The sequence below is a fragment of the Nylanderia fulva genome, unplaced genomic scaffold (genome assembly GCF_048542155.1).
Source record: "Nylanderia fulva isolate GAGA-0341 unplaced genomic scaffold, ASM4854215v1 Scaffold16, whole genome shotgun sequence".
In the NCBI taxonomy this organism is placed as follows: domain Eukaryota; kingdom Metazoa; phylum Arthropoda; class Insecta; order Hymenoptera; family Formicidae; genus Nylanderia; species Nylanderia fulva.
The window spans coordinates 4657722-4672407 of record NW_028189835.1 but is presented as its reverse complement, the minus strand read 5'-3'; the positions used below and the strand labels follow the sequence as shown (position 1 = coordinate 4672407).

The 14686-nt window shown below is 37.3% G+C and overlaps 1 protein-coding gene and 1 long non-coding RNA gene across 4 annotated transcripts in view; one reads left to right on the top strand and one right to left on the bottom strand.

Annotated features, from left to right (window-relative positions):
• Nucleotides 1-14686, bottom strand: part of LOC114940207 (netrin-1) — a 192249-nt gene that overhangs the window by 87629 nt on the left and 89934 nt on the right. The window contains exon 2 of the mRNA XM_029314740.2: nucleotides 2753-2941. Within this exon, the coding sequence (XP_029170573.1) occupies nucleotides 2753-2941 (189 nt within the window). The remainder of the gene's footprint in view (nucleotides 1-2752; nucleotides 2942-14686) is intronic.
• LOC114940208 (uncharacterized) overlaps nucleotides 1-14686 on the top strand; it is a 114068-nt gene that overhangs the window by 96160 nt on the left and 3222 nt on the right. For 2 of the 3 annotated variants that reach the window (XR_014924298.1, XR_014924299.1), the window contains one exon: nucleotides 8095-8267. This is a non-coding gene — a long non-coding RNA (uncharacterized LOC114940208). Of the gene's footprint in view, nucleotides 1-2766; nucleotides 2951-8094; nucleotides 8268-14686 lie in introns of those variants that run through there. The other variant, XR_014924297.1, reaches the window with a different exon arrangement.

Below are 14686 nucleotides of genomic sequence, written 5' to 3'. Positions count from 1 at the left end.
AAATCTTCTTTCCACGGCGGCCGTTCGCAATGAGTGTCGTGTCTCGTTGTTATCTTAACGGCTGCCACGGCTGCTAACGAGAATACAGACCGTTCGTTATCTCTCGGCAGCGAGAGCACGCGCAGACCCTCGGCACGATACTTGAGTTTTAGAATTTTATGTTGCGGCCAGAGACACTAGAGGTGGGTCCGACCCGCCATGACTCGATTAACATTTTTAAATTTAAGTGGATGGTTAATTATGATAACGCGTAAAAATTCTGATATCATATAATTCTATACCACGACAACTTAATTGAATTTTTTACTTTTATTGTTAAGCTTATTTCTCAATAATCTGTTTATTTCACATTGTAAAACAAAAAATTTCGCAGTCCAACAAGAAAGTAACAATACGATAATTAGCGTATATAATTTTCAAAGCAACTCTTTTTTTTTTAATATACCTTTACGCGTGTATCTGAAAAAGTCGTAAAAAATTTCATCGGCGCCGGAATGATGTCCGACACCTTTGAACAACCTGGTGGTAGTCTCGAGTAAAATTTTTACTGCGTGCTCGCGCGCGTGCATCTCTCTTTTACAACTGGCGCGGCGGGTATATTTATGCCGGTCGACACATTAAAAACGTGCCAGACCGCAAAGAGTTAATTAACCTTCGCGACTCCGCGCGACAAGTTGAGTCCCCGTTCGAGAATATGCGCGGGAAGCCCGATGACACATATAGTTGATCGCGCGAAACTCGTTCACCGTGCGTATTTACAAACGCACTAATTAACGACAAAGACAGCTTGTTTCCATACAATCCTCTATTGCAAACGTTTCGTATTAAATATATATATATTTGTATATAAGTATAAAATTAAATATATATATATAAGTATAAAATTAATTGTATATAAGTATAAAATTAAATATAAGTATAAAAGTAAATATATATATTTGTATATATATATTTATATAAACACGTCGCGATGGAATTGCCGCGGCTGAACCGAAGGGGAGAAGAGAAAGAGAGATTCGCCAAGTTTGCAGGGGCACCCTTTCTCGAAAGGCTGGCGCGTTTGGGACACAGATTCCTGATTTATGACGGCATTACGCCGTTACAGCGGGTATATTCGTACATCGTGGTTAAACCGACAAGCATTACGGCCCGTACTGTTACGAACGACCTATACACTATAGGATGCACTATGCTCTCGGATATATGCTTATATATATACGTGGTGCTGCATTCATGTGATGCGCTTTCTCGCACCGGGAGATCGTTATCCCCGCGGCGGTCCGCGTAGGCCTAGACAAACGTACATAAATTGAATGCATCGAGATTAGGGGGTTGCTCAGCTGGTAACCACTTTGTAATAGTACCGCGAAAGGACTGAGACGAATGGTAATGGTCCGGGGGGCCTCTTCCGATAGCGTTTTGGGAAAAAACGCTGACCTCTCCCGATCGAAGAAGAGCCGCGCGTCATTCTAGTTTTCTCCCTTCATTCACGCATCGATCACTGTCGTTCGTTACGCGCGAATTCTAGCGCGCGAGAGAATTCGAGGTATGTGGTTGAAAAATTTGCAATGAATAATAAAAGATGACGTATTCCTTTTTCTTCTTTCAAAAATAATATATGGGTGTCCGAGAGTTTTATTATTGATATAAATCAACGTAAAAAAATAAGGAAAATGATTTACGCTCCTTATCTCGCGCGGGAAGGATATACTGAAGATTCTTAATTATCTCTCTCGCGTAGAATCGGAAGCGGATCGTTTCGCAGAGAATCCTCTAATTAGACCCTGACAAATTATGTCGCATTAAGGTCTGTGCCATTTCATGTGCAGCATGCTGCCGCAGCAGTTTGTTGCTATTGGTAAAGTTCAATTGAACGAACAGCAAACTATAGTTGATTCTAATTATTATTATTATATTAGTTAAATGATAGATTTTAAGAATAAAATAGATTATTATGAGAATATAAAAACGAAAATCGTAATTTTAATCTTTAAGAGAACAGAGAAATATGCTCTAATAAATTTTGATTACGTGATTGATTTGCACACAGAAAAAAAGGAATCCTTGATTCAAGTATATTTTTATTCTTGAACGCTATTTGATTGATTTAAGCATAGAATGCTCTTTGTAATCACAAATTTTCATCTGCCTTAATAATAAATAAGTTTGTGTAAAGTATATTTTATCCTTAAGATATATTCTTGTTTTAAAAATCGCATATGTGATAAAAACAAACTTAGTCACATTTGAACTAAGAATTATTATATATATTTGAAAGTACCGCTTATATCCGATGCACACTTGTCATCACTTGTCCTTGCGATATTTATAAGTAAATTTCAGCTTGAACCAATAAATATTTTGCACTTTGTTTTAAGGATAAATGATCCTTTATCCAAAATTATTTATATTTGGCACTATTATAAGGATAAAATATACTTGAATCAAGACATATTTGCATTCTCTCAAGGATACTGTTTTTTCTGTGCATGCTGCGCTTTTAAAGGCACGCGCGTCGAGAAGGAAGCATTAGAAATCCCCGTGTACGTCATTATCGTTGTCTAATAATGCGAGGCGAGACGACTCGGCAAGTTCGACGGTCCCGTCACACTCGCGTAATTAAGCGTGCCACGAGCACGCGAGTAATCGCACGCTCGGGGTTAGCTCGGCGCGCATAATTGCTCGGCGCGACGCGTCGCGTCGCCGTGTCTTTGTTGGATTTACATGTAATTGTCGGTCGGGGGGCACTTACGTTTGCAGGCCTTGCGATGCGTGATCGGTCTGGCCGGGTCCCTGTAGTAACCTTCGCGGCAGTAATGACAGTGCCTTCCTGCCGTAAAATGCCGGCACTGCAGACAAACGCCTCCGCTGACACGGCCCGACAGCTTGTACAGCTCCATGTTGAATCTACACTTTCTCGCGTGGAGGTTGCAGTTGCACACTGAAACAGGTAACGCGAGTAATTTTAGTCGACGAGCGAGACACGAGACGCAACATTATTTTATGACTCTACCGTTTGCTTCCATTTTTCTGTCTCCCTCTCTCGCATGCGCCGAGATTTTTTTTTCCCTTTCTGCAATCCTGCATTAATCGTCCGGCATTATCGTCATTAGAATGCCGTAATCGTAATTAGAGTTCGACGCAGCCGTAATTATTTTGAGAAAAGAAATCTCTCCTTCATTATATTCAACCTATACGTCTACGTGTATTGCGTGCGAGAATAATAACGTTGAAGCACATATTTTTCTCTTTTTCTTAAAGCGAGGATACGAAGGAGGTCAGTATATGTACTATATTTTTGCATTTTTCGCGTGATGCTTTCTCAGACATACCGGGAAAATTTTACAAAAATGATACCATCTGCATAACAAGCTCTTACATCTACAAGCTCTAATGCGAAACAATTAAGGCAATTTCATTTAAAATATGTATTTACGTAGAATATACAAAGTATAAAAAGATATATATTTTTTATATATATATATATAATATATGATATAGTAATTTAAAAATTTTAACAAGCTTACTCAATTAAAGAATCTACATTCTCTCAAGTTTTCCCATAAATTTTTCCCAAGAAAGATACGGAAAGATGTTAAAAGTTAATTTATCCTTGCGAGGTGATTGATTTCAGTTACTCTTTTCTCCCGCGATGCAAATAGAAACTTAAATACCTAAGTTTACTTATGCAAGGATATGAATGATCGCTTGGGAAGGAGGCATAGCTGCAATATGAATAAAACGCACGCGAGTCGATTAATAAACGTCGCGCTCGGTTAAATCACAACGTTCTTTCAACAGACAGCGATACACCCACCAGCATCGGGATCGGTATGCCTTAAATGCCATCCATCCTACTTTAATTACGCATTACTGCGAGGTAATAAACGCCCGGCGCAAGTGCGACGCCCATACATATTATCTCGGTTGCTGCGGCTAGACATTTCAGGTATTCCTCCGCGATTGAAGCATCGAAGCGTCGTGGCACGCAGCCGCAGCTCGTTAATATTACGGAGTTTCGTGGAACAACGAAGCTCCTGCCGTACTTATCGCGGTAATTAGTCCCGAGTTTATTCATCCGATCCGTGGCAGGAACGCGGTCTCGAGGGGGTCGTCTTCGTTATCGGACGGTCCTCGAGTTCTCTCCCTTGTTCCTCTTGCGGTTGCCCACCCGATACTATAATTGGAAAGATTTCAACTCTGCGACTTTCAAATTTCACATCCACCTTTTGACAAATCCATTAAATTATACCTTTGGCAAGCCGCAAATTAATAAAAAAAAAATTCAATTTTTTTTTGTACATATATGTATATCTATGAAATAGTTCATATATCACAACCCGAAGTTTGAATCTATTTTTTTTTTTTATTTCAGGTAGAAAATAGTTTTACGGTATATTTCACACTCGCTAAAATCACTTTTTATATGTAACAAAAAATGTTGTTACATGTGTGCGCGATTGATGTGGAGATTGAACTTTTATTATCTATACTTCCGTAGTTTCGAATCTTTTTGATGTTTGAATTTCAATGGAATTTGGAAAGAGAAAAAACTCGATAAATTTATTATTTTTATATGGAAAAATATGATTGTGAGATTCATTTCTACAATTTCTATACAAAATGGTCTTTGTGTCAAAAACAATTAATAGATTTAATTAATAGATGAAATTAATTGATATAAGTTAAAATAATATCTATAAAAATGCTAAATCTTGATATTGTATACCAACAGATAATACTTGTGAAATTAAAAGTTTTAGCATCTATAGGTGCTCTTCGTTCTATTATAGGATTAAGTGTTTTCAGCTCGTGAATCTTGCTGTATATGTGTATGTGTGTATATGTGCGCGCAAAAGTTTCTTTCAAACTTTCTTCCAAAGTTAGTTCATTAGCACAAAAAGGATAATGAATAGCAGTTCTCTTATTGGTTAAGCAATAAATTTACACAAAGGTATTCTCGGAAATATAATTACACTGAAGAAACGCAATATAACACGATTATGAGGATTCTTCTCTCCGCTCAAACTTTATATCTTTAACTTCTCATTTTTTATTAAATTATTATTCTCGTCAAATTCACATTTCTGTAATAGATGATTTTAATTCTTGATGAATTTATCGAGAAAAATTCACTAACGCTGGTATGTTTCGGTAATTTCACTTCCGACGCGTCGATCGCTCGCGCATTGAATTCTCGAGATGCTGAAGAAGCATTCCGGTAAGAATCGTGCCGTAACTTCCTCTAGCTCTTCGAGAATCGATTGGCCTATTTCACATCTCGAAAATATAACGGAATAATTGAAAACGCGCAGGAGGAAAAGAGGAAACGCGGTGTAGATTTGTAGATGCTAGGGGTGAAATCAACGCAGAGAGTTTGCAGTTTCAATCCCCACCCTTTCTTCGACGATTCTCTCGACCCAATAATCCCGCGTGTCTTCAACTGGGAGAAGCGTGCCTTATTTTCTGCTCGCGACCCTTTTTCTCGGGCTCTTTGTCCTTCTTCTCTCTCTCTCTCTCTCGCTCGGATGCTGACGTTGCTGTATTCTGCTTCGAGAATCGCTGTCGCGATTTTTACACCGCGTTAATTAATGCGCTTCGATCGATTAACCGGCGAGAGAAAAAAACAAGGTTTTACTTTCATTTAAAGTAGCAAGCGTAATTATTAAAGTTGAAATATTAATCGATTAAAAACGAAAGAAGGAGCCAAGATCTAATCAATTAGTCAAAGGATATAATTCAAAATAACGATAATATTGAGATTTTTTGAACTTGTTAATTAAGTACATAGATTTTGACAAAATAGCAATACATATATTTAACAAAATAATTAATTTTATTCTTATGCGAAAAATTATTTTAAATAAATCCTTATCGCTAAAGCGTTGAGCAAACGGTGACTGAAATGCAAGATACGAGACGATTTATTGCTTCCGGACAAATCATCACGAGCGGATGCTTGTTTCTTTCAATTCGTCCGATTCAATTTATAGTCTTGTATGCTCTTCTATATCTTCTCGTTACCAGAGTTCGTTTGTCTACCGGAAATGAGATATGGGGGATTGATGTGTTTTTATTAAGTCTCAATCGCACTTCAATATTTTTTCAAAATTATTGTTTCCAAAGTCACGTTTCCCTCTTCAATAGAATATAAAATTGTTTAAACTATCGTTATATTTTTACAAAATATTTTACCCTGTCTTTAAATACTTTAGAAAATATATATAATCGCCTTCCGATCGATTAGTGTTGAACATTGTTACATTCAACAACTATGTAAAAGTAATACTGTATCGAGTTTATTAAGTTCAAGATCGATAGCATTTTCTTAATGCTTTCATTGCCGAGCCAGCGGAAATCTCGGCTGGCTGGTGTGATTTATGAGAATTCAACTCGCGCGAAGCGCAAGGTTTGATCGATGGATAAGAATGTTGCTGAATCCGAGTTGGCTGTGGTGTATCGGGTCGATCGGATAACCTCCCGATAGTTAATAACGACGCTCAGCCACCGTATGAAATTCCACGATCGGTTCCTGTTATTAAGCCGTAGCTGGTCCACGTCAGTGCCCCGAGTTGTTTTCGTAAAGATGATCGCCGCAATTAGCGATTAATCGAAATAGTATCAGCGAGTCCTCCGGCGTTCGCCGCCGCGCCGGCACTTAAGGGCGAATTAAAACGTTTTCGGATCTATGGGCCGCCGGATATTAATTAACCCCTGACCGAATCTCGCCACTTGTATAATTAGAATTTTGATGTAGCTTTTGATCTTTATGACACTCGTAAATCAACATAATCGCAGGAAAATAAAGTCTTACTAAAGCAAACACTGAAATTCGAAACCTATATCTCAAATAAAAAATCCTTTGCGGGATATGCTATGATCGATTAATTTAGAGCACTTTTTTATTTCTTATTCAGATAGAAAAGAAGATATGTGAAGTCATTTTGCTCAACAAGGTTTTATTATCTCATAAAAATGTATACAGAGATATAGTCATATAATATATATATATTATTATTAAAAATGTTTTTAATATTGCTTTTATTTCAATGAGTATATCAGGAAAAAAAATAAAATTAGTAAAATATATAAAAAGTTGTGTAAGAAAAGTCCACTTTTTAAAAATTGTATAAAAAAGTTTTATTTTAAAAACTCTAATTTTATATAATCATTTTCCATTTCAAAAAATAATAAAGCATTTTTTTTAATCAACTTGCGTTCAGAAATTTTTAACATCTTTCAATCATTTTTATATCGTGGATATATCATTTTATTTTCAATTCTCAAATGCGTAAAACTCGTCTTGGAGCATTTCGTTCCAACGGGAAGAGAGACTCTTTTCCGAATTTTATCCAGAGAGAAAACGATAAAACCAATCGCAAGGGATGATCTATCTCTCATCTCGGAAAAGAAAAAAATATCGCGGAAACGCGAGTAGATATCTGATCTGGCTTTTGTCAGGAAAGCCTAGTTTGTTATTTCGTTTCATTTTTAATACGCATCGACAATCATCTTTAATCTAATTTTTAACATTTGGTCGTACAATTTTAACAAGAGAATATAACTTTTTTCAATTAAATTAGATTAAATTAGATAATTTTTTCTCCTTTATCATCCCTAATAATTAATAATTAAAAATATAACAATATTGTGCATACAAAGTTTAATCGTGGAAAGTACATAAACGAAGATTGAGATAACTCGCTCAATCAGTCAGTAAATAATCCCATGATGAACTTTCTTCTCGAGCAGATCGGTTACGTGTGATTTCTTCGAAAAATATTTCGAACCCATATTTGCGGTTAGACAAACACGCCTGCGGGATTGGTCTAGTATAGTGGAGAGAAAATTGCTACCCCGTTTTTTTATCACGTCGAAACGGGGACCTAGCGTCTAGTAGAAAATAAAAAGAAATATAATCTATACCTATACATCGGCGCGTGTATTCGTTTTTTAATACAATATTATAAAAAGAAGATAATTATTCGATTAATTCGGTCTTAAAATTACAACTGTGAATAATTCATATAATTATTATATTATACGCGTTGATCGTATTGATAAAAATTTCATGTAAATTTTTTTTTTTTTTAGATATGCTGAATTCTTTCACTAGCCGAATTTGCGGAGAGAAAAAGAGAGAGAAGCAAGAAAGTTCTCTGCGCATTTCTCTCAGCTTCTTTTTCTCATCTCGCAACAGGAAGAATTCCAGTGCCGCAAGCGAACAGCCGATTCGTACACCTCGAGCGCTTCGCCAACACATTCAGGTATGCTAGGCTCTTTTATTAGTACAGTGCGCGGTACTACGTGCTTAGAATTCCATTCTGAAATCTTGAAATGTAACGAAAAGCGTTCGTTTCGGTAATTGAGTACGACCGACACAATTCCTTTCGACGTCTACATCGAAATACCTCGATTGCGCATAATATATTCGTATATTTTTTTCATCTTTTTAACAGAATTTAAAATCTAAAATTAAATAGAATCACATTCAAATAAGTACATATAATAAAAAAAAAATTAAGAATTTAACAAGGCTCTGTAATATAAATATAAATATAAATTGAGTGTCAAACAGGCAATAAGAGCCAAATCGCGGATGACAGTGCGTTATCTCATATTTCAATTCTTCACTACTTTCTTCGATATGAATTTTCCCTGTATGTCATTTTACGAGTTGTTTGTTCTATTAATTTGCTGCATTTTTTTTATATAAATATAAATTGAGTGTCAAACAGGCAATAAGAGCCAAATCGCGGATGACAGTGCGTTATCCCATATTTCAATTCGTTGGGATAACGCACTGTCATCCGCGATTTGGCTCTTATTGCCTGTTTGACACTCAATTTATATTTATATAAAAAAAATGCAGCAAATTAATAGAACAAACAACTCGTAAAATGACATACGGGAAAATTCATATCGAAGAAAGTAGTGAAGATATTAAAAAGCGAGGTACATCGTCGTCTAAGTGGAAATTTATCGTGCGAGTGTCACCGCGCGCGTAATCGTTACGAGATGGATTTTAATTTAAGTCTCACTTAAACTTTAAATGGAGTCGCCGCAGCGCTGAGGCGTCTCTCCTTCTCTCTCCGTAATGCTACGTAAAGCCGTAATTGCATCCTGTCGTGCCGAGGACCCTTTTATCCCGTCATTTGCGGTCGAAACCCACGCCGGTCCCGAACCATAGATAACGCGCGTTCGAGAAGTTATCCCGCGCCTACAGGTGCTCCATCCCGATTTCCGTCCGTTCCTCCCCCTTTCGCGGATTACTCTCGGTAATCACGCGAATCGGCCTTGCCAGATGCGCGATAATTATCGCATCAACCCGATAAGTTTATTACAAAATTGCAGCGCTCGGCCGCGCAGCAGATGTGAGCGCGCGCGAGAGTTAAGTCTTACAGGCATATTTCAAATCGTTATTATTCCCGCGAAGCAGTTTTCCCGCGCGTGTATTCCTGTTATAAAACGCTGCGTGATTGAAACTTGTTTTAGATTCGTATCGTAATCGTCAATCGATCGGCCAGAAAGGTGTATACGAGATTTCTAATGGGACATCTTGATTAAGGTAGTTCTATCGTTTTTCACAATTCTTACGAATTTTTAGAAATTTTAATATGTTGCAGACGGAGTTAATATCTATCGATTACGAAATTTTGAAGTCGATTCACCGTTTAGTTTAACAGTTATTTATAATTAAAAATAGCATTTTTTCTATACACCACGTGAAAGGATGGCATTTTCATCACATTTTAATATATAACAATAGAACGGATCTTACAATTTTAATAAAAAACCAGTGGGGTATACAATATGAATGTGGGATAATTTAAAAAAAAAATAAATTTTTTCCACCGTTTAGTTCCAAAGATATTACTTTTTAAAGAAATGAATTTTTTTCCAAACGGAACATGGAGAGAAATTGCGATGATGATGTGTATTCATACATGAGCTGTTTCTATGTGAAGAGGTTCAGACTGTACAGACTCAACTAAAATTGTTGCTACGGTAACATTGTATATAAACGATGAATTTCCTTATCGATTAGAGGCGAAACTTTTAGTTGATATTGTAGCGATAGAACTACCTTAAACAAGCAATGTGTGTTTTATGTATACAGAGTAACTATCATGAATATATCGTTGCAGAAATTTTATACGATAATTAACGGTGATATTTTCTATAAATATATCATCTAATGATCATTATAAAATAAAAATAAAAAATAATAAGTAATAATAATAATAATAATTCGAATTATTTTAAATTAGTTTGATTTTTAGTGAATAGCGAGAAAATGTATAAAGAAAAGGGAATTTTTACAACTTTCTCCTCGGCCACACACACCGATGGAATTCCGAAGTACTTATTGTGGAACACGTCTCACACGTCTAACAGACGCGACTGCGACTCTTCAACTGATTTACATCAGAATAGCTAAGCGTAAAATATGCTTGGTGGTGTATAACATCGGCGGAACTTAATACTTATTCGCCTCTTCCGCGAGAATTTTGTAGCCGTAACTAAATAATGACACCATCGAGCGCGTGCAGTAAGTTACCGTATACGACTCCGTTATGCGTTCTTAAACGCGTTTCCCGTCGTAATAAAAAAAGGACGCGCGCGACGTCCGTCGAGAGTTTCGATTATTCCTCGCGAGCGCGATCGTTAACGAGGCATTTATCGCGAGGGATAAAAACCGTCGCGGGACCATTAAAGGCCGAAGACTCGAGGGGGCCGATATGCGCTTTGCCGATCCGAACGTGGACCTTCGTTCCTTCAGAAGGTAGAAAACCGGTAGCCGTCGTCGCTTCCCGCCCGCAGTCGGTTTAGGAAAAAATTCCACGTAGCGCCGCTTAATGAACCGATTTTAATTTTGAGCGGCGCGACGCCTACGGAATAATTAATTAAGAGCGCCCTCGTTCATTTCCCACTCTCTTCGTCACGGGCCCTTTTTCCCGAAGAACATCACGCGCTGCACAAAAAAGGGACAGAGAAAGAGAAGAAAGGATGAAGAAGACGCTTCTCTTTGGACTTTGAGCGACTTTGTCAGAAATTTTGTGGGAAATTCGCGGACACAAATTGAGCTGGCTGGCCAAGAAGGCGCGCTTAATTTGTCTCGTTTTCGCGCGATCATGCAAATTAGCAGCCTGTGTCGTGCGCTTTTTCGTCGCTTGAAATGACACCGGGATTGATATGTCGTCGGGACGTGCCGGGAATAATGCTTCGAGTATTTATTATATAATTTGCAGTGTAGCAGCGGTCTGTAAGAAAACAATTTTAGGAGTCATAAATTAACAAGACACCATTACGAACATAATTAAGAAAATTGATTTTAATATTGCTTTTATGCGAACATGTATAACAACAAGCAAAATTAATCACGGATGACATTATAGATTCATATTCTTTGACGACTTTCGCTTAATAAAAATAAAAATTAATAAAAATTCAATCGATGATTAATTAATGCTTTTTTAAATATCTAATATATCTTAAGGTATGAATTTAGACAAATTAAAGACACAGATATAAAATACTTACACTATAATTATTCGTAATAAAACTATGCTTTAAAAGGCTCGTGATGTGATATCTGATATATAATCAAAAATACATAACAAAACAATAACGCATGCTTTCTGCATCCGATCATCATCGCCCATATGGACGAGTAACGATTGTCCCTCCTCGAACGCATACATAATTCAATCATCCGTTTTATTGATCCTTTTGTTCCGAGCTATTGTGCGTTCGGGTAACGGCTGTCGCTAATTAATATCCGTTTAAGAGGACCTTCGCCACGCCTGTGGGTCGGGTTCCTTTATATGTGTGTGTGTGTGTGTGTGTGTGTGTGTTTGTATATGTTTGTGCGAGATCTCCTCCGCGAATAACACGACCAAAGAGGGAGAAACGATTGCGGTTATTAATATAGCACGGTGTGTGCGAGTCCCTTCTACGTCGAAAGTCTCGCGTGGGATGATCATCCGCCGGAGTATAAGGAACACCTGTACTGAAATTACGAGCTAATTTTCGTGCCACGAACAGATACATCGACGCGATTATCGTAATCGCGCTCCTCGTACGATCACATCCGGGTGGTCGCCGGATTCGCGCATGACCCTTTGGCGCAATCTTTCGCGATGTTCCACAGGATCGTAAAATCCTCCCGGGATTGGCCGATCGAAATTAAACGTCGTCGCGCGTTCATTTACAGATAATACAATATCTTTGCATGTCGCGTTTAATTGGAGAATTTGGTAAAATTATTATATGCCATTTTTATATGCGAATTTCTTGACCAATTTCTCAAAAATATCAGTAATTTTTTATATAAAAAATGTTGCATTTTCTCGCGAATTTTTTAATTTCTTGCTTTTAAGGTTTTTATTTCAAAATAGTCAGATTAACAGAACAACTTGTATGCTTCACATTTTATCAAAATATTCGGTTTTAATTAAAAATTTTCAAATTTCTTACACAACATCCCGTTTTCATAAAAAATCATAGTAATCGTAGGACAATATATGGCGTTGGAAGAATTTTATGAATTTTTCTGATTAATATTTACTACAATAAATAATATTAATATGTGCATAACAAAATTAATCAAACATATTTTATATATGTCATCATAAATATTAATCAGAAAAACTTTAATAAAATTCTTCCAATACCATATATTGTCCTATGATTATCATGATTTTCAAGAAATAAATTCAGAGAGAAAATTCTCTCTGTGTTTTGTTAAAGTTTACACTTTCGATAATTACATTAATGTTGAAGAAAAATAAACCTATATTCCATATTAGAACAATATACCCTCGACTTCTGACAATTGTGTATTAAGCGCAAAGCAAAGAGCGTCGAAGGTCACAATTCCTGATTGACACCGCGGTCACATGATTTTAATTAAAAATTTTCAAATTTCTTACACAACAAATCAACATCCCGTTTTCATAAAAAATCATAGTAATCGTGGGACAATATATGGCGTTGGAAGAATTTTATGAATTTTTCTGATTAATATTTACTACAATAAATAATATTAATATGTGCATAACAAAATTAATCAAACATATTTTATATATGTCATTGCGCATATTAATATTTTTTATCGTGACGTAAATATTAATCAGAAAAACTTTAATAAAATTCTTCCAATACCATATATTGTCCTATGATTATCATAATTTTCAAGAAATAAATTCAGAGAGAAAATTCTCTCTGTGTTTTGTTAAAGTTTACACTTTCGATAATTACATTAATGTTGAAGAAAAATAAACCTATATTAGAACAATATACCCGACTTCCGACAATTGTGTATTAAGCGCAAAGCAAAGAGCGTCGAAGGTCACAATTCCTGATTGACACCGCGGTCACACGAGGAGAACGCGATGTTCCGAGGAGGTAATTTCATCGTGGGCGAGGCGCACTCAGCTTCTTCGAAGATGGATCCGTGGGTCGCTTTTAGCGGAGCGACCTAAACGCGCGTCTGTTCAATTACCGGGCCATCTTCGAGATCTTATACGATACGCCGTGTAATGAGGTCCATTGTGCCTCGCGTGTCGCGCGCGTTTCACGTTACGAGAGATTCACGTCGCCTCGTAGCGTCGCGCGCCTCGTGCACTTAGGGGACGGACTTTAAATGGATTACTCCGCCTTCGCATCCTCTGTCTCACCTTCTCGTCGAAGAGACGAGAGGCCTGGGTGCCGGATAGCGTGCGCGCCGCGCGTAGCCTAATTCGATTTCGACGGGATGCGTGCCACCGCTACCGCGTGTCGCACTTTCGACACACTTACGAGACGCATTACGTACGAGAGAGCGGATCTTCGCGAGGCTAATTGATCTAGTTACATCCTCCCTGTCTCGGCTAATAATGACGCGAGTAATGAAACGAGGCGAGAGCACGCCTCGACTTTACTCCGCTGAAACACATTTCTCCCTGGTATGCACAGAGAATGTGCAGATAACGATTGTCGTCCATGCAAGTGTAACAAAGGTATATGAGGGACAAATGAAGGCTCTGTGGACGAGATAGCTTTTCAATTTTTTTTTTTTTTGTAAAATGTCTCAATAATGGACTCTTTGTGCTGAAAAAATATGTAGAATGTTAATTTTTTTCTATTATGTTTTCGCGCGTATTCTATTATGTTCTGTATATTTAATCTCCCTCTTGTCCGCCGGAATAAATTACTCGTCTAAATTGAAGAGAGTTACAACAGCACGCAAAGTAAATGATGCGTTTTTCCTCTTCAAAGAAATCTCAACAAAATAGGCCAACTTTCACAAATCCCCTGTTTATTTCCAGATAAAATATCTACCTCTTGACTTGTTAGCCGTTCGAGAAGACGCCGTTTCCGCTGATTTAAGGCGGTCGTATTATTCCCGCGAGACGAAGGATCGAGATTAACGATCGATCGAGGCGGTTCGCGCAGATTATACCATATTTTTTATACCGTTCCCCTTCTCTTTTTCTCAGGATGCTGGATGTCAACTTATAAAATACGACGTGTTGCGCAGTTTGTATCGTTTATGCTTTCGATATAAGCGTATGATTTTTCTATCACGCTGCGTTTTACGCAGATTTCGAGAGAAAGAGACGAGTCTTACCAGAGCAAATATTTATTGCTCTTTTATTATGATATTTTATTTATTCTTGTTGAGACAGCCAAAGTGTGTGCA